Genomic DNA, 22737 nt, shown 5'->3' with positions numbered 1-22737 from the left:
TTAAAGATAAACAACTTGCCAAACGTCATTTATATAGTATATATAAAAATTTAAGTTACTATTGAGAAAAATATTTGCTAATATTGTAATTCTAATAATATAATTATAATACTAAGTAATATCTAAAATCTCTAAAACAAAGCTTAATAAGATATATACTATTTATAACAAAAGAATTATGTTTTAATTAATGCAGGTAATTACACCTGCATAAAGATATAATAACCTCAAATAAACAAATCATCAAAACTATGTGTAAGTGTGGTATATTTTAGTGAATACAATATATTTTTTATAAATTTCAACTAATTACTCAATGATTTATTAAGATATGGAAAAATATTAATATATGCAATATATTATACATTTTTAATCTTTACATAAATTATATTTAATAATAAATTTTTCAGAGATCTAATTATGGATACTTCAAAGGATACATTAATATGTCGTTTATGTGGTGTAAATCTTGTAAAAGGAAAGCATAAAAGTATCTTTGAAGGATCAACAGATTTAATACATAAAATAAAGGAAACATTGCCAATTTCAGTACGTTAATATACAATACGTGATAGAAATTAAAAGTATTAATTGCAGTTTAAAATCTGAACATTTTATTTAAACTTAATGATTATTAAAATATCTTAATAATTTATCTGTTTTATATAAGAAAATATATATTGTTACATTATTAATATATCATATGAAAAGGTTTTGAATTAATATTACCTTAAATGACTTTTACAGATATCTATTGATGATAATGGCTCAAAATATGTATGTTTGTCATGTTATGACAAAATTACTTTTTACTACAAATTTATTCAAGAAGTATTGGAATATTCTAAAAGATTAGAAAATGTATCACAAATAGAATCCTTCTTTGATCGATCTAAAGAAGTAACAGACTTTTCACAAATTCATAGTGATGCTATTTATACATGTCCAAATTGTAATGTAGATTTAATGATTTTATTAGTTAGTAATTCTCAAGGCTGTGATTATACCTTCCAAATCTCATTAGCTATGGTAAATCATTCTGAAAACAAACATATAAAGAAAAAGAATATACAAATACATAAAAATGTAGTACATCTTAATAATACTAAAAATAATATACATTTAAAACATGGAAACAAAACAACAATTACTGAAGATATTGAAAATATGCCTAATCAAGAAGTAAGCCTAACATTACCTGTATTAATCTCAACAAACTACTACAAAGAGGAAAATTTAAATTGTATTGATGCATTATCTAGCAAACAAAACACAAAAATTGAAGTAGAACAAGACACAAAAGAAGATCTTAAGGAATCTAATTCTGTTCATCTCTCAAAAATATCAAAAGTACAAGAAATATCACATGTGTCTAATAATTTAATGGATTATGTTTATAATTCTGCAGATCCATTAGTGAAAAATGAACCTGAGAGTGATAATACTTATTGGCTAGACAGTGAGACCGATTATAAAAGTGAGAAAGATACATGTATAACATCACAAGACACTATGCTTGAACAAAATGATATACAAGATGAAAATGATATATATAAATCTTGTTTAAAATATGTATGTAAATTATGCGGTGCTCGCTATCTTTCACACTTAAAATATGAATTTCACATGGAAAGACACAAGCTAGGTAAAACAGATAGATATGAATGTACATTATGTGATAAAGAAACAAGTAATGAAAACTTATTATGGGATCATTATTTTCACACACACAAGAGTTTACAACGTTATATTTGTGTAGAGTGTGGAAAATTATTTACAAAACGAACTAGATTGAATGGGCATCAAAAAAATTATAAACATTCTGGTGTAAAACAAATACAAGTTGGTACTAGTGAAGATGATATTAGTGAAGATGTCATACAAAAAGCTATAGCAACAACAAAACAGGAGAAAGTATCTATAAATTGTAATCTTTGTGGTAAACTAATTTCAGACTTAGATCCAGATGCTATTAATGACTTAGTTACATGTGCTACTTGTGAAGATTCTACACTTTCTTTAATGATAGATGGAAATGAGACAAAAGTTATTTCTCCACGTCAATATCATTGTTCTAAGTGTCCTAAACATTTTGTACGAAAAGAAAGACTAGAATTTCATGAAATGAGGCATAATGAAAATATGAATGAATTCATTTGTAGTACTTGTGGAAAAGATTTTAGAGCAGAAAATTCTTTATATGAACATTATCTCTTTGTTCATAAAGGGGCAAGACCTCACATTTGTGAACTATGTGGTAAGTCATTTCAGTTAAAAGCTAGATTAAAAGAACATCATCGAATTCATACAGGTGAGAGACCATATCAATGTGATATCTGTGGTCAACGATGTAGAACTACAAACGCTTTAAAGCTTCATAGAAAAATTCATTTTTCTCATAACAGATATATTTGTAACGTATGTAATAAGTCATTTAGTAAAAAGCAAAATATGAATGAACATTTAGAGAAGCATTGGAAAAACGATAAAAGTGTAACATTACCACAATTATTTACATGTCCAATTTGTGTAGAAGATTTTCCAACCTACCGTATGTTAAAATATCATATGGTACAAATTCATGAAATAAATAATCAGGATCCAATTTTAATAAAACAAAAACCATGGTATGAATGTGCAGAATGTCACGAGAAATTTAAACATCAAATGTCTTTAAAAGCACATAAAGAGAGAGTACATGAAGGAAGAGTAGACCCTATTTATCAGTGTGACATATGTAATGCAACATATAGAGTAAAACAACTTTTAGTAAATCATATTAAAAGTAAACATGATGGTGAAAGACGTTATAAATGTGCTCAATGTGAAAAAGGATTTAATGACACTAAATCTTTATATAATCATGTATTATTACATACTGGAAAAAAACCATTTGTCTGTGAATATTGTAATATGAGTTTTAGAAGAAAAGACTCCAGAGATTATCACCGTAGAAAACATACTGGTGAACAACCTTATCAATGTCCAGATTGTGGTGAATCATTTTCTACCTATAATAATCGATCTAAGCATCGAAAGAAAGAACACGGAGAAGGAGATCCAGAGTGTCCAGAATGTGGAAAAAAATGTAATAATCAACAAGAAATTAGAATACATTTAAATAAACATCTGGGAGAGAAACTAAAAAAATTACAAAATATAAAATCTAAGTAGATATGATCTACATACAATTCAAACAAAAATACAGTGAAACTAAATTAAATTTCTAAATTAAAATTGCACTGATTAATTATAATTAGTAGATTATTTTATTTACAAAAATGTATTTATTTTAATTATTTTATATATTTATAAATGCAATTTAAAATTAAAAGAGCTGACTAAGAATGTGGACTAACATCTAATTTTTTACTGTTTCATTACAATTTAAATTATTTTCATTAATTTTATTTTACTTAAATAATTAAAAGCAGGAATTTCTTTATCTTTCTTCCATAAAAAAATGACATGTAACTTGCTACTAAATAATGTATTAAAATATTTCTTTGTATATTTTAATCATTGAATTATTATTTCATGAAATAAATACATTCATATTAAACAACTGAATAATAAATACTATATTAAATAGTATTACTATAAATACTATATTTTATTAAACTACTTGTTATTAAATATTTTAATACAAAAGCTTATTAGCATTTTACACAAAAACTTATACAATTTTATACAAAGCTTCCTAAAAGAAAATAATTTTTTCTTTGCTTGTATAAAATTAATATCATGTTTCTAGAAATATTTTTCAACTTTTGTATATGTTTGTAATGTACTTCATTTTTTTTTTGTTTTTGTAAGATATATTTACTATAATATTTCTAATTTAGAATGATCTTAATAGCACTCAAGTAAATTTATAATTATTTGGTTTATAATGATAATAATATGTGTATTATACTACTTTTTCAAATTAGTCCTTCATTATGTATATAATATCTTAGAGTAATTAAGTATGAAACATAAACAGCATATACTGCAATGTGTTGCAAACATAGTACCTGAAATTATCTATAAAAACATTGAAAATTAAATTTTAGTATTTGAAAATAAACTATTGTTAAAACTTCAAATGTAGAAGAAATATGAAGATTCCAAAATAAATAAATTCTAATTACTCAAGATACCACTGTAACTACAGGAATGCTTACTAATTTTAGTGTTATTAAGGATTTAATATTGAAAATGTCATAAACGTGTTTCACAACATCAAGGCAGTTAAAAATATTAAAACTATTTGACGTATTTAACATATCATTTTTTACTTTAGTAAAGCAATATAATTTATATGTATGTATATGAAAAAACTCATAGATATAAACAGCATTACAAAAATAAAATATTGAAAAATCATTGCAAAGTAGTCTTTATTGTGCATTATTTCAGTTTTATTCCACACATACATACATTCAGTTATGTATTTATAACATTAGTACAATTTTCTATAATACTGTAATTACATTGAATATATTTACAATAAAGAATTATATGTAATTTATTATACATGTACATAGTTAACATTTTCTAAACATACTGTATATATGACATGTAATTACTTCTTATTGCTGTGAATAAATTATTAAAAAAATTTTATAATAAAAACCAAATAAGCATTTATATTTTTAATTTTTTTGTAGTATAATATTTTCCATGCAACCTTATTAATTAGTATAAAATATAGTTTCTATGTCCCAAAAAAATATTTAATAATGTAATAATTTTATTTATAATTGTTGAATTAAAATAATAAGATTTGAAACTTTTATACATTGCAACATCTTTATTATCATATTACAAAAATTAAAGTGCTGCTTAAATATTTATATTTATATTTAATATCATTTTTTCAAATATTTATATATTTACAATGAAATATATAATATCATAACATAAGTGGATGGAGCAATAAAAAAGAAAAGAAAACGCATAACAATTTTTAACAGTAGTAGTGTGCACGTTGTTCTCATATGTAGATACAGTCAAGGTAGACACGTGCAGCTGAGACAAATGTCAAAATTTAAATGGTTGCGCCTCAGTGTCCGATGCGGCGCTGTCTCGCAAAAATCAGGTGGTCGAATTTACCAGCTGTGTTACTTTGTACTTGCAATCGTACATAACAAGGCATTTAACTTTTTGATGTAGGAAAATCTGCATTTTCAGCAAATATAAAAGAATCGTACATAGTATTTCGTATTGCTTGTAAATATCATTCAAATTTCCTTAATTTTTTGGAAAATCAACAAAAATAACACATGAGGAACTACTTTTACGCGGAGTAATATCGGAAACCGTTCGAGCGAGTCAATATTTATCCTGCTTTTTTACTGTAATCATGGTTTACTTTACTTGAAAAGTAAATCGTGGAGAACATACTTAAATTTTAGAAAGCTTCTAATAGAAAATTTTTTGAAAGTCTACATTTATTAAATGGCTATTCATCAAAACAATTTTTGCGGAGCAATAATGACGTGCTACGATCGCACAGACGCAAACCAGCTTCGTTCATTGGCTGAAGGAAGTGAGCGATTCACACATACGTAACACATGCTCTTTTCTGCAAGTACATATTCACCAACACCAATCTAGAATTTTCGTAGCAGATTCAGGAATGTATCTATCGCCTGAGATCCCTTTAACATTTTAAAAAATATCTTTCTTATTTCAGTAATTTATTGTCTCAGATTATATGTTTAAACATCCATTTCGTAACAAAACAACATTGCATGTAGTGATAATAATTTTTTATTGAGATCAAACTAATAATCCTATCAAAAAGTTTTTAATTCGAACAAAAACATATAAAATTCAACTTTACCATTGCATTACTAAATATAAACATTATATTTGCAAATTACATTCGAATTATACTTCTATAATCGTAAATTTAAATACCGTATAATGAACAATTTGCCATAGAAGTAGAATGATAATTTCATAGAATTAATATAGTAATAGCGAATGCAAAGGCGGTAAAAATAATGTTTGATGTCTAAACAACTAAAATATTATGAAAGTTTATGTACAGCTGTAAAAATTGCAACTATTTAATGGAAAAAATAATAGGGAGTTTAATGGTAATGCAATCGAGAATAAGCGTGATAAATACGATCCTGGTTGCTCAGCACAAGTAGGGGTGAAGGGAGAGGCAGCTTCGCACACACACCGGCGCAGAACGAGGAACGAATTCACTCGCCGGCTCTCAACAAGAACGCGTCGACATATACACCGTGCTTGAACGTACTGAGGTGATATATTTGTTATTTATCCTACGGTCGAAGGCGAGTCAATCGTAAAAATGGCCGGGGAAAAACGTACTCAGGATCAAGAGGAAACTTTATTGTCGGAAACGGTGATCTTAATTGACATCGAAGGCACCACGACGAGCATAAGCTTCGTGAAGGTAACAAAGACTATGGCCGTGAGGCAGAACGCGCCCTACAGTTCTCGCATTTCACCGGTTCTCCAACACATTCTCTGACATTACCTAATGATTAAAATTTTCCACACAGCTAATATCTCGCAGAGAAATTTCCGAATGTTATCATGGAGTCATTGTACGAAAAAAAATTTGTGGATTATAGTTTCGCGCGTATTGTATGTGTGTGTTCTCTCTCAGCATTTACTATGCCGGCTGAAATCCAGTTTCAGGTTCCCTGTTCGTGAGACAGCGAGTTTCATGGCAGGCAATAGATGCTTTCGTCTAATCTAAAGCGAATAAAATATCATATAAATCATGTCGAACTTTCTTATTTCGAACATTAACATTTTTATATTTGTTTACTTTTACTGTTAATGTTCTTTTTTTTTGCGAAATGTTGAGGTTGTTACTTTTAACATGTTGTAAATGAAAACAAACTAAATAAACATTTAGAAAATTCTGCATATTCGAAACGTGGATTATTTAGCTACGAAAGCATTACTGTGCGTAACATAATTACACATGCGATTTTTCAAAATAACGGAAACCGTAACGGCGCATCGCACAGTTAATTCGATCGACGAGCACACACTACATTCACGTTTACCTTCCTTTCAGGACACACTTTTTCCTTACGTGCGAGAGAATTTAAAGAAATATATTGAAACTAAATGGGAGGATGAAGAATTCAAACAAGACTTTGAAAAATTAAAGGAGCAGGTAAATATTGGAAACAATTGAATATTAACATAAATATTGTATGTAAAAATAACCGTTTTATTAATCAATATTGAAATATTAAAATATTTGAGGATAATATAAAGAATTATGATACTTGAATGAGATAGATTGTTTATAGTAAATGTATATATCTATATATATATATTATATATATATATATATGTTATACTACTCTTTTATTTATGTTTTAAATATCTTTCTTTTGTTGTTAAAATCTTAATTCAGTACAGTAAATTTAGTGCTTCAACTTTTAGTGATGTATTTTAGAGAGTGACCAATAGCATGACAGGTAAGAGGCAGCTGCTTGCTGCTAGACATTGACCTGGGAACATTCTTTGTCCCAGAAGATTGATACCCAGATTACACATTTATAAAGCTTGAGATTGGAGCTAAATAAATTTTTAGTACTATATTTATTCTTCAAATTATATAAATATAATTTTCTTTAAATCAAATCATTGAATATTCATTTGTTTATTGTTATTTGATTATTCTTTTAGAATTTCATTTAATATACACATTTTACTTTTCTAATTATTGAAGTTTTATATTATTACATGTTATTTCATATTATTTTACATTCTAAAGTTCATTTACTTATAATAAATTTATTGTAATGTTATCACATATGTCTAAGGTAAATATAAATAATATAGTAAAAAGAAATTTAAAACAAAAATAGAATTAAATACAAGAATGTTTATTATAAATAAAAAATACAATTTTAAAAAAATATAAATTGGGATAATTATTTTATAATTATTTGGTTATATATTCTTTTAAAAATAATCATATTTTTAAAGATATAATATTTATAATAATATTTATTTATTATTTAAAATAAATTTCACGTGTGTGATTTTGTTAATAAAGAAAGCATTGTGTTTAAGTATTCAATATTTTGATTGTAGGCAAAAAAAGATGAAGAAGATAAAATTGATGGTTTTGTACCAATTACTGGTACTAATGCAGAAGAAGAGAGAAAATCACTTGCAAAAAATATATTATGGCAAATGGATGGCGACAGAAAAACTGGAGCACTGAAACAATTACAGGGGCACATGTGGCATGAAGCTTATAATTCTGGAACAATTAAAGCACAGTGAGTTTCTGATAGTTTCTTCTCATTATAATTTACAACAAAAACACTTTCAGGTTCCAAAATTCAATATTTAAAATTAGTACATGTAAAAAATGTGATTATGATATATGTGATTATGAAATATGATATATTTTCAATAGTATGCTTATAAAAAGTTTATCTGTAAGCCTACTATAGATATCCCTGAATATATTTCGTAATTTATTGCTAACTGTTATATTTTAATTAATATCAAAGGAAAATGCTATATATCTAAAAAGAGTTTAAAGATAAATAATGATATATAGCTATATAAACACCATATGTAGTGAGGTGAATATGTTGTGTAAGGGCTCACTTCAGTTTGGCATAAATATATCACTACAATTATGATAAACAATTTATAACATAATGAACAATTAAAAATGATTCATGAAATGATAAATGAATTATTTGTATAGTGTTTATGAAGATGTACCCAAAGCACTAGAATCATGGACGAGTGATGGTAAAAAAGTCTATATTTATTCAAGTGGTAGTGTTGAAGCACAAAAACTTCTATTTGGACATTCCATACATGGTGACTTACTTAAGGTACTTTATTATAGTTTACCTGTCATAGATGCCAGTACTTATAACTATATGAGCGTTGAATGTAATAAATTATTTATATTATATTTTATTATATAGTTTATATAAAGTATAACAATATATTGTTGTGTGTGTTTTAGTATTTCAGTGGTTATTTTGATACTGAAGTAGGTGCAAAACAAGAATCAAGTAGTTATAAAAATATATTAAATAAAATTGGAGCTGAACCATCAAGCGTAATTTTCTTAACTGATGTTGTCAAAGGTTAGTAACTATGTATATCGTGATATATTAGCATTTACAAACCACAGTGATACTCATGAATAGATACTAATTCTTATGTTTTTCTATTATAGAAGCTGCTGCTGCAAAAGAAGCAGGCTTATCAACGGTTATAGTACTGCGTGAAGGCAATGCTCCTCTTACTGATGAAGAAAGAGTGGCTTTCACAACTATTAAATCATTCTTAGATTTAACGTTTCAAACTTCTACAAAACGACAAAAGTTAGAAACTACAGAAGTTCAAGAAAGTAAAAGTAAGAGTACATCTGATGTTAGTGAACCAATGGATACTTCCGAAGATGTTGAAATGACCGATAAAGTAGAAACAAAAGAAGTTGTTCAAGAAGAAGCAAAAGAATGTATAAAAGATCAGCAACAAAAGGAAGCTCCAGTCACAGACGTGAAAATGGAAGAACCAATGGTTATTGATACAAAAGATGCGCCAAACGCTGAAAAACTGGAAAATACAGTTGAAAAGGTAGAACTTCAGCCATCAGAGGTGAGTACAAAACTAGACACTTCCGAAAATGTGCAAGCTGACGTGAGTAGTAATGCCGAATCAGTAGCAATACCTTCAAAAGATGATGAGAAATCTGCGATTTCTGAAAAAGTCGAAAAGCCAATAGATACAGAGAAGTCTGTAGAATCTATCCCAGAGGCAACTCCTACTGCAAATGACCCCTTGGACGTTGGAATGAGTGAGCCTAAATCAAAGTCTGAAGAAGTTTCTATTACAGAGAATAAGACTGAAGAATCGTCAAATACTGCTAAAGAAACTAAATCTGATGACATGAAAGTATCAGAGGTAAAACCTGCTGAAACTGCATCAAAAGAGAAAGATAGTAACAGTATAAACGAAAAATCAGAAGAATGTGCTAATAAACCAGAAAAAGAAACGAAAGAGGAATCCACTGAAAAAGTTGTAATTACTCCTAGTATAACAGAAACTAAAGCATCAGAAAATGAATCTTCGGTAAAACCTGCGCAGGAACCCACTAAGACAGAAGAAAAACCTGCAGAAAATGGTAATGTACCATTGACAAGTGTAGAAAAAATTACTGCGCCAACGATAACAGAGCCAGAAGCTACTAGTAGCAAAGCAGATACAAATACTGAAATTAAAAATACAACAGAAGTAGCTAAAGAAACAAAATCTGAAACAGAAACAGAATTGACTAACGTAAAATCCCCTAAAACGAAAGAAACAGAGGAAACAGCAACGTCCGCAAACGATGCAGAAAAACAAGTAAGTGCAGAAGCATCAAAACAGGAATTGACAGAGAAACCAACGAAAGAAGAAGCTGTAGCGGATGAAACAAAAGAAACGAATACAGTGGATTCTGAAAAGAAAAAATTAAATGGTACAACACAAAACGGAGATACAGATGTACCACTGTCAGATGATAAATTACAGAGAAATGGACTAAACGAGGGGTCATCGAATGAAAATGTTAATTCGTCAACGAGCGGTAGTACATCTGCGCAAAATGGTGAACCAGAGAGTTCCTCTGAGACTAGTGCAGAATCTATAAAAGTCAAAAAGGTCGTTGATTCTGCAGTAGCCGATGGTGCCGGCGAACCTGACGTTGTTCCCCCTGTAGTTGTAGCTGCGACGTCTTAATCTTGTTCTTATACATTTTAAGAAGTCCTTCATACATAACCCCAACCCACAATACTTATCCGCAGATATAAACTGAAAAGTTGGCTCCCTACACCTTACATAAATCGTACGACGTTAAAGATGTAATACGTTAATTTAAAATACAGTTCATAAGATTTCTATTTCTTCAACAAATGTGAAGGAAGACGATGATGCGACATATACAGCGTGTTTCACGTTCGATTATCTTTTCTAATGTTACAGTTTGATATATTGCATGCTTGTCGATTATGTTAAATAGAAAATTCTTTAAAAATTCACGAACACTCAGTTCCTATTTCACTTGCTTAATTTATTTCGTTATACTTTATCCTGCCATTTTTGGTTTGTCTACACAAATGTATTTTTTATAGTAGACAGATTATTCTTAATTTAAATCGACCCAGAGATAATCGAAAATGTCATTCGCTGTAGCAAGACTAAAAAGTATTTTTGATTTTTTGTTTTCTATTAGATTTTACGATGTGTATCCTTCTTTTGTATTGCCTAAACGAAATGTTACGGTATGAACATTTATAGGATAGCAAATTCATCATAGTTGGAGTATGCTAAAATACCGAATGTACTTTGTGCCAAATGAACTAATTCATCAGTTTGAAGATTTTTCTATAATTATACATATAATGTTTAAAGATCTGATCACTGTTTTAGTTTCTAACAACAATCAGGGAACTTTGATTATATATGATTTTAAGACTGAATTGGTAATGCCTCGAAAAGTCGCTGGCTTTAGACTATACGATATAATTTTTGCATACTCTCTTGTGTACTTAATTTTATAAACTGATAGTAACACAGTGATCTTTGAATCATAAGTCTACACTTACTATCGATAAACTGTGTTTTACAATGAATTTTATTCGACTATATTAGATATATTTTTTCGCGTTGTGAGGAACGTTGTGCGAGTTACTATAACGTAATATCATATTCCTATCTTTTTCTCTTTTTTTTTTGCCTTTTTTGACATTTATTTATCGAAACATATACTTCTAGCTTAGAATGATGTTGGCCTATATGCATTGCGTATTTCTGTATTTTATATTGTGTATCATAATTAACATTTTATCGATATTAAGTTGATTTTGAGCGATTGGAAGTTTTGTGTTGCATTTATTAATGTCCTATAAAAATCATGACATTCGTATATGGTCAATGATGTGACTGTAACATGGTGTATTGCACGTATTCATTATTTTATTAGTTATATAAAATGTATTTAATATAGAACAATCCGATTAGAAGGAAAAACACTTCGGTTTGAAAATTTATTCATTTATTCCTACGGATTGATAATGTGAACATTTTTTCTATGAAATGACCGCTTTTTTCCCGACAGTTTCTTTTCTTTCTTTTTAGGATTCGTAAATTATTTTCCGAATTTGACAAGAACTCGATTATTTATTTATTATCCATTCCTGCAAAATTGACTGTGATTTAACGATATGCTGATAGACATAGGGAATTTAAAACAATTCATTTGTTAATCACCTGTAGTAATTCCTTTGGCAGATTATCGTACTAATACTAATATTTTTATTGAAATTAATATACATCCTGCCTGATTGAAGACACTGTGAAGACTGTAGACTGTAGACAGTATAGTAAGCAATCGAAGCTTCCGTATTTTCTCTTTTCTGTTTTTTGATTTTGGTTCGTTTCCCTTTTTCGCCAGCGGCTATGCTAGAAAAGCTCAGCGACCCACAAAAGCGAATAAATGAAATAAACGAATTGCGACGTCAGCGTGTTCTAGACTTGTTATCTATAAGTGCACATATAGTCAGTAACGATTATGAGACTTTGAACCTTAAACGATTGTGAGACTTTAAACGAATGCATATTTTACAGGACACTTGACAGACCTCGCATTTATTTATAAGGTGTCCTTACAACAAAAACCATTTCAATACTCAATAAATTTTTTTTTTTTTGGCGTTGCACGATTCACCATGAATTGATAGAAAGAGAATAGAGATTGTTAAAAAATAATGATCTCCATTTATTACCTGAAACGGAATTTGAATCTTGTATGCTTGATAGTCCTCGTTTCACGATGAAATATATCCGAGGATATATCAGAGCGGATAAGACCGTTGCCGATGTTCGATTTGATCCTACACAATAACTTATCCTTAAGTCAGATATATAAGGAAAATTTCCAATTGATATTATAAAATCTAGTACGATTGCAAATTCATCGAATGCATAATCGATAACATAAGTGTGCCCGAAAATGCTCAACCGCAACGATTGAACGATTTTATTGAAATTTTTAGGGTCACCTCTGTTAACGATAATTAATAAAAATACTAAAAAGCTCGATGTTAACAGCCCCGAAGCGTTAACGACTGTAAACTGCCGACATTTTGCCATAACGTGTTTTTTAATTGTTCTTTCGGTAAATACCTTATATTTTTATATTATGTCTATTAATATCGTGTTTGAAAATGTGAACTGACTCTGCCAATCAGTACGATAAAATTAAAATCTTTGGACGCTAACTGACAATATGTATGAAGTTCTTCTCGGCTGACTTTCACGGCATCATCAGATATCATCATCCCCATATCATCCATTCTTGTTCTTGCGTCGATAGTCGGAAGAACCGAAGTACATATTGATAATTTGCGACGTATGAGATTGCTCTTTACTTGCTTTGTGTTTCATTTTTATTCGAGTGCTCGATTTCAACGAACCTTAGTATTTTTTCTTCAAACGTACACGATCATGTTCAATTAACGTAAAATAGCGTCGTTGATGTTCTAAGTTTAGGGATCGTTAACTCTTTGCGGTTTGATTTATAAGTATTATTTACAGGCGTCGAACTTGAAGTATTCTGATAAAACTAATTGGATAACGCGCGATACGACAAATGAGAATGTAATCTATTGATCATGTAAAATTCAATGGAATAAATCATTTGTTTTTTTTTTTTTTTTCAATGTGACTATGAACCGCAAAGCGTTAAATTAAGAAGCGTTTGTAAGTTTAACGTTGACATTTTTTTTACTGTGACGTGTCAACTTAGAGACCTTCAATCAGCGTTTGATACTCGACTTGATGCGACTACGCTCTAAGATTGTATGTCATCGCAGCTTTATTGTGTTATTATTCGCATATGGTCGCATGGCCGTCGTACACTGCCTTGTTATTTATTATCTTTTCGTGATATAATATCGGATATTCGTCAAATCAGTCGTAAATCACTAATAAAACGTTGATGCTTTGTATTTTGTTAGAAATGAAATGAATGTGTCGCTTATACATGTGTATGTATATGTACATGTATAGTGTATATATATGTATACTGTAATGTAGTAAAAACGGTATTTATATGTAAATATCTATATATAGATATTATTTTTACTCGTGACACATTTTATCAGTTGAACTCGTATGTAATAATGGTTGTAGATCTTGTAAGCGAACCGAAGAACGTGATATCCATCAAGAATACGTTTTCTTGCGGCTTACAAGTGGTACAGCTACTTAAATTGTATGCATAAGATTTGTCGTCCTTTCAAAATACCTTAGATACCGAGATACATTAAGTACCGAAGATAGGGAATACTAATAAACAATAGCTTCGTATCGATTAGCGATTATTATTTGTAATTCATTGGCTATTTTATGTAACATGTCAATATAAGTGTAGGAGAGAATGTACGGACTTAATTGATACTTTTTAACGATAACCTTCGACGGAGATCCTTAAAGACTCGTATCCTCTAAGAGACTGCTCCGTTGCTTTTCTTTCTCAGTCAAGTATTTTGAATACTTTTCCTTTTCTTCTTTATTACACGAGATCATCTGTAGAAAAATTACTATTTTCCAGTGTTCTCTAAACAATTAACGTATGCGTGGTAATATGTATGTGTGCGTGCGTGTGTGTATTACATGGCAGGGGCACAAAACTCAGTTCTATTTCATCGTATCAAGTTCGACGATCATCGGATCTTAACACACATTTTATTGAACGAAGAGTAACACATTACTGACTCCGGAACGGTATGCACTGTACAGGAAAAGAAAAGGATTGAGGATTCTGTTCTCTCTGAACTCTTGACTGCATTCGTAGAGCAAAATAAATGAATTTTGCAATTAGAATCCGAGCATTCAACTTTTATTTCATTGTTCCTAACGAAGGCTTCGAATTTGCGCGAGCAAACTTATTTTAGAAGAGAAAGGATAACCGTGATATCGAATCGAAATCAGAGCGTACTCATCCTTATATTCTTCATACTGTAAATTTTGTTTAGGTGTATATATTCTCGTGGTAATATTATTACATTAAATATAATGGGATAAAGAAAGAAAAAAAAAAAAAGATTAGCGTCCGCAACATAGAGTTAAAGGAACGGCATAAAAAGATAAAAGAATTGCGATTAAAGTATATCGATGTACATGATTGAAAACTAATCCGCTCTCGGTATTGTTTCCTCGAATTGGTTCGTGCTACTCTTGTCCTCAGCTAGTCGATAATGTTAGGTGCAGCAGCATTTTCACCCGATCGATCCTGAGTGCTAGTCATTCTACTATGCGCACCGGAGCATCAATTTTCAACCAACTAATTCAGTAGATCGAGATGTAAAAAGTCTCCGTCATTTTAACGATAATTTCCGTTGAAGCAATAATATTGTCTGGATACGATTCTTTTTTTTTCCTCGACATAATGTTAAGAACAAGATGTATCGAATATTTGGTACTTGAAATACATATTGTTCGAACGTATGAGATATTGCTTTTTCTACGACACTTTTCTCTTGTATAAAATGCTGAAATACCATTTTTTACTGGGAAATGCAAATCATCTTGTAAGATGTTTTATGTTTCATGTAAGAATATACAGAAGGTTTCAGTGTCCATGCAGTGGTTCAATATTTAATATTGAAGGTACACTGATTTAAAATTACGAATTGAAGGACATTAAAGATTAAAGAAATTTAAAAATCCAAATAATCTGTGTCAATAAGAGACTTCCTTTCTAAATAAATAATTTATAAAGATTTTTCAATACGCTCTAATATATCATGCTATACTTTTTCTACTTGTATTAAAAAGAAGAAATATAAATTCTATTAAAAAGAATACTAGTAACTTTGAAATGTTCTTGCTACCTTTACATGCATATATGTACATGTTTTTTGTGATATTTTAATTGACTTCTTCGTGTAATTTAAACTTTATGCGTTTGATTATACGTATTATCTTATAATACTTTTCTTAATACATTTTTTCAAATATATACTCATTTACCGATTAAATTGTGTCATATTTATTTCTCTATTATTTAATTTCTATATAAATTTCTTTTACAACAAATAAATTTTATTCCTTTATTTATCTATCTCTTTTTCCACATATATCAACGCTTTAAGAGTGCATGTTTAGAAAATAATAAACGAGTCAAAACGTCCTCTACTAGAGGTTTGTTTATATAAAATTAAAGGCTGCAAGCGTTTAAACTTTCTCTTACAAAACGTATGCTATGCGAAGGGAATAAAAAACTGTTTTATAGTCGCTTCTGTTTGAAAGCCTTTACTACACGCGAAGTAAGTGTAAGGTCTTTCACCGGTACAAAAAAGTTCGCGTACCTAGCCTCAACTAAGTGTTCGTTTTAAAACCTTTTTCTCGTACGCTACAAGTAATACATAAGCTTCCTTTTCAATGCTTTGCTACATGTTATCTCGGCATTATCTAAAATTTAATGATTTCTTCTTCGCGAATATTGCACCTAATTGCGCCCTCTTATTCTTTGTACACCTTTTTGCGGTAAAACGTGCCCTTCTATGTTGATTTATATTTCCATGCTGCTATGCAGTGTATGCAGTTTCTGTCCCAGGCACCAGTTATCACGAATGTAAAATCTAATCCTAAGATGAAACCACGACCGTTTAATACTTGAGAATGGTTTTAACTATAACTTTTCTTAATTTCTCCTTTAGTTTTTCAAAGTACAAGTGTATACAAATATTTTTTCCTTTTCTTTGTGTTTTAGTTACATTGGGAACAGAGATAATTTACTTATTTCATCTGTGTCAGGAATACTGAGACGTGATTCTAAGTGTTGACAAATATCATAATACTCATAATATGGTGAAGTGAATTTTTAGACGGTTTTTTAAAATAAAGGTTTTTTGTACATGCTTCGTCGATAGAAGCATAGAGATTTTGATTAAAATTTACGCGTTAGATAGTCTATACCAAAGATGAATTGTTATACATATATTGTACGACGAATGTCTTTTTAAATAAAATAATGAAAATTCGTTTTCAGTGTTTTTACATATCCCCTGATATATTTCCTCATCTGAACCTTAATAAAATTCTGCAGTATTTTTTATCTCTAAAGGTATAGCGTCTAAATATTTTATTTTCGTTTTACAGTGATGTGTACAATATAAAAAAATTGGTTAAAGTGATTTCTAAATTTTATTATTATTAAAAATAAGTAATTTAAAACATATTTTTCTAATTTGATTAATAATAACATAATTTGATTAATAATTGATAAATAATTTATATCCTTTTTACTGTTTATCATCTTTTTCATATTTCTTAATTCTATTTATGGTTTTAATTTTAATAAATATGTATAGAGTAAAAAGATACGTATAAATTTAAATTATCGACTCTTTCTATAACCGTTATACTTTTTTATGGTATCAACAGATGGCACTGCTGACACTGTTTTAGTACCTGCATAAATTTTACAAATCTATATCAGTATACAATTTTTAAAAAATTAATAAGTTGAAATTATATGCTTGGTTTACAACATTTTATACTAAGTTCTTATGTGCAGTATTTTAAAATTAATCAACAATAATTGCAATTGATTACCCATGAAATAAGTATATTTCTAAATTATTTTAATGTTTGGTTTAGTGTAGATTGTTTGAACATTATGACCTGTATAAAAGTGAATATGTTGAAGTTTGGAAAAGATTAATTTCATTGATTAATTAATATTTATTAAATTGCTGAACGGTATAACAGCGAGGAAAAGGAAAATGTTCGTTCATTTTCAGAAAATAAGTTGTAAGTAGTAACATAACGATTTAATACAATTTTGTTCCTTTATTAATATAGTTACCTATATATGTATGTGTTAATGTATTAATCGATATTGTATCTAATTATTTTCGTACTTTTCCAACATAATATGTAATGTGAGAAAGAATTCTGTTACAAATAATTATACACTATTAGTACTGTCAGCGGTTAATAACTCAAGATAGAATATTTTGATTTTTATACGTCAAATTTCAATTTTTCCCTTTGCATAAAAACTTTCAGTGGGAAAGATAGATGTATATGCGCATGCGCTGCCTAGCGACTGCAATTCGAACTAAGCTTATAACTGGAGTTTAAACTCTTATGTAAAATAATATTTACTTTCATTTTTGCACGTAATGTGCGTTTAATTTTTATTATTCCCATTTTTTTGTGTAACACACAAAGATATTTAGATAAATATTTCGGATTTCAATATTTATGTAAGCTTCTTTTAGAACATCAGAAATTCCTATTCGTAGGCTATGCCAAACCTACTTTCTCACTGCTCCCTTGTGTTTTATATATACATATGTATATGCTCACTAAGAATACTTCTTTAATTACATTATTATAGAAATTATTGATCTTAATTGACGAAACAAAAAAACTAAACGTGCATTATTATTATTATTAAAAATAAATTTTTATGTATAATTTAAATACAACATAAATTAGCAATGTTTTTTAGCAATCTTAATAGTTTATCGTTATTTTCTTTAGCTAATAATAGTATATATTGTTACAATAAGTTTTACATTATATGTATATACATATAATTGCTAATTTCGTATATTTATAGATTTTAATTTTATGTTGAGTTTAATCAATCTACGAACCATGAAATTTTTATTAATTTATATTATAATATACTTTTTAACAATTTATTATGTCTTTGCATTTATGTACTCATTAATATTAAAATTAACATTATATTTATCAGTTTTCCCGATGATTATATTTATTCTATATTTAAAATTATTTCAACTTCGTTTATATAATAAATATTGCAATTCGTGTTATACTATATGTTTTTATTTATATTTGTAGTTTGGAAAAGATATAATAATGTTAAATATGGAGTTATTAATCACATAAAAAAACATTCAAATAATAAAATGTAGAAAACTTTTCTAAATCTCCCTTTCTAAAGCTCTCTAAAAGTTTATATAATAATGCCTAATTTTCATGATATACAAGTATTTTAAACATATGAAGGCTTTATTGAAAGTTTTGAATTCAATATTGAATTTATAATATTGAGGTTACTGCAAATTTGAATATTTTACTAACCTCTAATTAATAATTTGAAAAATGAAATAATATCTCATTTCATAAACACGGTATTACTATAATACCAAAAAAACAGATACTAAATTTTTAATTTCGACAATTAAGTTCAATAATTTCAATAATAATACAAAACTTTTGGAAATATCATGTGTACATGAGGTGCGCATTAATAATTTTATTTTACTATCATAATTTATTGCTAATAACTTCACACGTTTAATTTTCGAATGAAACACTTGTATCGTTTTCTGTTTGAGTATGCACGTATCTGTCTTTTAGTAATTGACCGTTTTAGTTCGCAGTGGCAATAAACAATTTTGTAGAGAGAACTAATTTGTAAGTCCATTTATTACTGCTAGTCGATAAATATGCAATGAAGTTCGAAAGACGGGATTTTTACTGGAAATTTTAAATTCTAACTCTAACATCAAGCTAGCATTGAATCTCTTTCGTAATTTGTGAACGGTAAAAATATAAAACACAGTTAAAATTATTTTACGTTATCAATCGTGTCTGTTAAAGCTATAACATTTAATAAACTTCTAGTTTAGACATTTGAATAGAATAGAAAATATGTAGGTGTTTTGATACTTTCTTCTCTCAATCATTGTCGCATAACCTCTTTCGTTCTTTTGCATGAAAAATAATTTGTCATGTATGAAAAATACTTATATGTATTTGTGCTCGAGCGTGTCATATGTCATAGAAAATCAGGATTCGTCTGAACGATCACATCAGGAATATTCTGAACATTGTAAATTATAACGAACAATTCTGGCAACAATATCGCAAGGCTTGAATCAGCGTGCACAACGTCTCGTAAGAGCAGGAGAGCGGAACTCGAACTGTCTTCTCCTTCTATTTGTCGGACTGTGCTCTTATTTGCTGGCTCTTGCGTCCCTCTGCGACTCTCTTTCTCTGTCTCTTTCCTCCCTGTCGATATCTATATACCTGCCATTCCATCTCTGTCTAGCTTACCTTATATACGTATACACCGCATCTTCCTTTCTCTCTCGCTCAATAGGGTGAGATCGGGCCACGGACGTATTCGACAGGATTGGACCAGCCTCTGACGTCATTGCGTGGACCGACGTATCTCGTTGACGATTGTCGAAAGCATGCTGTTCTCGCGCCTCTATATATCCACCTACAGCAATCAGCGGCAAATTCAAACACATGATAAAGTTAGATTTCTCTTGTATTGCATTAATCGAACGTTACTTTTTCTCGTGCCTGGCAACGATGAGTGAATTAGGTACGATCATTTGAAAAAATTAGTCTTTCGTCTCTAACAGTGAATTATCGATTCGGATGGTTTTTTGAAATTCCAACGAAATCTAAATTTCCCAGATAGAACTCTGGACAGGCTGGTATAAAACTGTGAAGCAAAAAAAGAAAAGGGACGAATTATTAATTTCTCTCATGAAGGTGAAGTCCTGGTGTTTTAAATATGGATTTTTACGGGTCGTGTATTCTTTATATATATATGTATGTATATATATAACATATATATAACATATATATAAAGAATACACTCTCGTTTCACTTGTATATGTATATACAATTCCCCCATTCCTCACGTACCATCTACGTTATTGCTTGTATTCTTTGTGCTACATAGAAGTCATAATATGCTTTATAAAACCGTGAACTCAACTTCTCTTGGTGTTTATTAATATAACGTTTATTATACGATTCTAAAATTTCGTTGGTATTACTAATTACTAATTATAAGAGAAATTTTATTTTAAGTAACGAATGTCGTTTCTTTTAAATGAAGAGGAAAATTACTCCCATTTCAACGATATAAAACATACATAGCAAAATATTAGTACGTACTCTACATAACCTTAGTCTGAACATTGGCACAGATATTTTGTTTCAAAAAGTTATACGTATTCGTTCGAAAAGGTTGTCCATTTTCGAACAATTAAACTTATTATAAACTAATATAAAATTTTTGACAAATTCAACCAATTAAGTGAAGAGAAATAATTTTCAACATTTTTCTATGGTTTTTAACAGAGACTGCTGTGCTCCTAAGTACTGCGTGACATCATACTCGTGCGGACATAAGGTACCCGAAAGAGAACAATAATCGACCTCGCTCAAGATGAATGACATCGAAGTCTGCGTAAGCGGCTACGTGCTCCGATGTTGAGGAACATCAGCAAGGGCGCTAGCCGCAGAAAACAGTAGAGGTTAGGTATGGCCAGGACGGTACGTTCCAGGCAGTGGAGAGAAGAGTACCCGGAGAGAGCACCCGGGCCGGGTAGGTAGGTAGGTATACATAGGTAGGTAGAGCGCAGAGGCAGACGAGAAGAGACGACCGCTTGAAATCCCTTTCTCCTTCCCGCCTTTCCTGCCTGCTTCTCTCTACCGCCCGTCCGCCATGCCACTACGAGCGAGCGAACGTACAGCTAGGCCGGCACAGTCCTGTAGCCCATTTGGCATTTCCCCAGCTATAGCGGCGGTCCTGTAGCCCATCGTTGTTATCGTCCCGCAGCTGCATAAAGTCGGCTCTACCTCCCCTTACCCCTCTGACCCTCTCCCATGCTGTCGACCAACCGCCCGTCCACTCCCCTCCTCATTCTGTTTCGCTCACCTCGCTGCTCGACATCAACGTTTCTTCCTCCATCTCTCTCTCTCTCCCCTTCTCTCTCTATTCTTCCTTCTCTCACCCGCCTGCCGACCTGATCGTGTTGCCCTCCTTCCTCCCCCCAGTCGTACCGACGCTTCGACCAATCCCCTTCCTTGTCGCCCCATGAGCTCTCGTTGTCCGCCGTTCACTTCTCTCTCCCACGAGCCTGCCAGCCTGACGTTTCCCCCACCGTACTCCTACTACCACTAACATTCCCTTATTCTATATCGTTACCGCTAACTCACACACATATACCATCAGCAGCATTGGTACCACGTTTCTACAGCGACGCAACGGTGGCGCCGCCAGACAGGGACGCCTCGAAACGTTTTTACCCTCCTCTCTCTCCACCCGTCTGATCCAACTCCATATACCGCCGACGACGCCTGATGCTGCCGTGCTGCGGTATATACTCGCGCACCGTCCTTGTCGTTCTATCGATTCCCTACCTTCCTCCTTCCTCTCTTACCCAACCTCTTCTCATCCTACTCGTCATGTGCCCCCTCTTTCGCTTTTCTCTCTGCGTCTCACTGCCAGCCAACTTGCCTGTCTGCTTGCCTGGCTTGCCTGACTGCCTTGCTCGTTTACTTACTTGCTTGCATGCTAGTCTGCCTGCTAGGTTGCTAGCCTGCTTGCTTGGCCCGCTTGCTTCGTTCAACCTCTACGTCGGTGTAACCTTGGTGGAGAATAACCCGCCGTTCAATTCAAGGAATTATGACGGCCCCTCGATTTTCTCTTTTTCTATTTGCTAGCCCCTCTTTTTCGTTCTTTGTCACTAGTTTCCTTCTCTATCCCTCTTTCTCTTCTGTTTCGAGATGAGTAGAGAGTAAAGCCAGTTCTTTACTTTGCTCGTTGGCGCTCATCCGTGCTGATATTTACGCGCCTATGGGCCCCGTGCAGCGAGCGCCGCCATTACCTGAACTCCACCAATGATATCGTTCGATATACAAAGCGAGTTC

At 30.7% G+C, this 22737-nt stretch overlaps 1 protein-coding gene and 1 long non-coding RNA gene across 3 annotated transcripts; one reads left to right on the top strand and one right to left on the bottom strand.

Moving 5' to 3' along the window:
• Window positions 1-160: 160 nt before the first annotated feature.
• On the top strand, window positions 161-15519 carry LOC117211808 (enolase-phosphatase E1). Its single transcript, XM_033456032.1, has 9 exons — window positions 161-255; window positions 411-549; window positions 748-2059; window positions 6261-6415; window positions 7052-7153; window positions 8086-8276; window positions 8717-8849; window positions 8987-9110; window positions 9203-15519. Exons 2-9 carry the CDS (start codon window positions 421-423, stop codon window positions 10747-10749), a joined length of 3693 nt encoding a protein of 1230 aa, XP_033311923.1. The 5' UTR covers window positions 161-255; window positions 411-420; the 3' UTR covers window positions 10750-15519.
• Window positions 15520-19682: 4163 nt separating this feature from the next.
• On the bottom strand, window positions 19683-22667 carry LOC117211799. Of its 2 annotated transcripts, XR_004488336.1 has the most exons (4): window positions 22371-22667; window positions 20359-20515; window positions 20125-20284; window positions 19683-20070 (listed from the first exon to the last, which is right to left on the bottom strand). It is a non-coding gene; the product is annotated as an uncharacterized LOC117211799 (long non-coding RNA). The 2 variants fall into 2 exon arrangements; XR_004488335.1 differs by having other exon boundaries at window positions 19683-20284.
• Window positions 22668-22737: the final 70 nt, after the last annotated feature.

This window comes from Bombus bifarius, unplaced genomic scaffold, assembly GCF_011952205.1.
Source record: "Bombus bifarius isolate JDL3187 unplaced genomic scaffold, Bbif_JDL3187 scf7180000008244, whole genome shotgun sequence".
NCBI classification, from domain to species: domain Eukaryota; kingdom Metazoa; phylum Arthropoda; class Insecta; order Hymenoptera; family Apidae; genus Bombus; species Bombus bifarius.
Note: the sequence above shows the minus strand (reverse complement) of the source record. Positions and strands in the feature narration are given on the sequence as shown.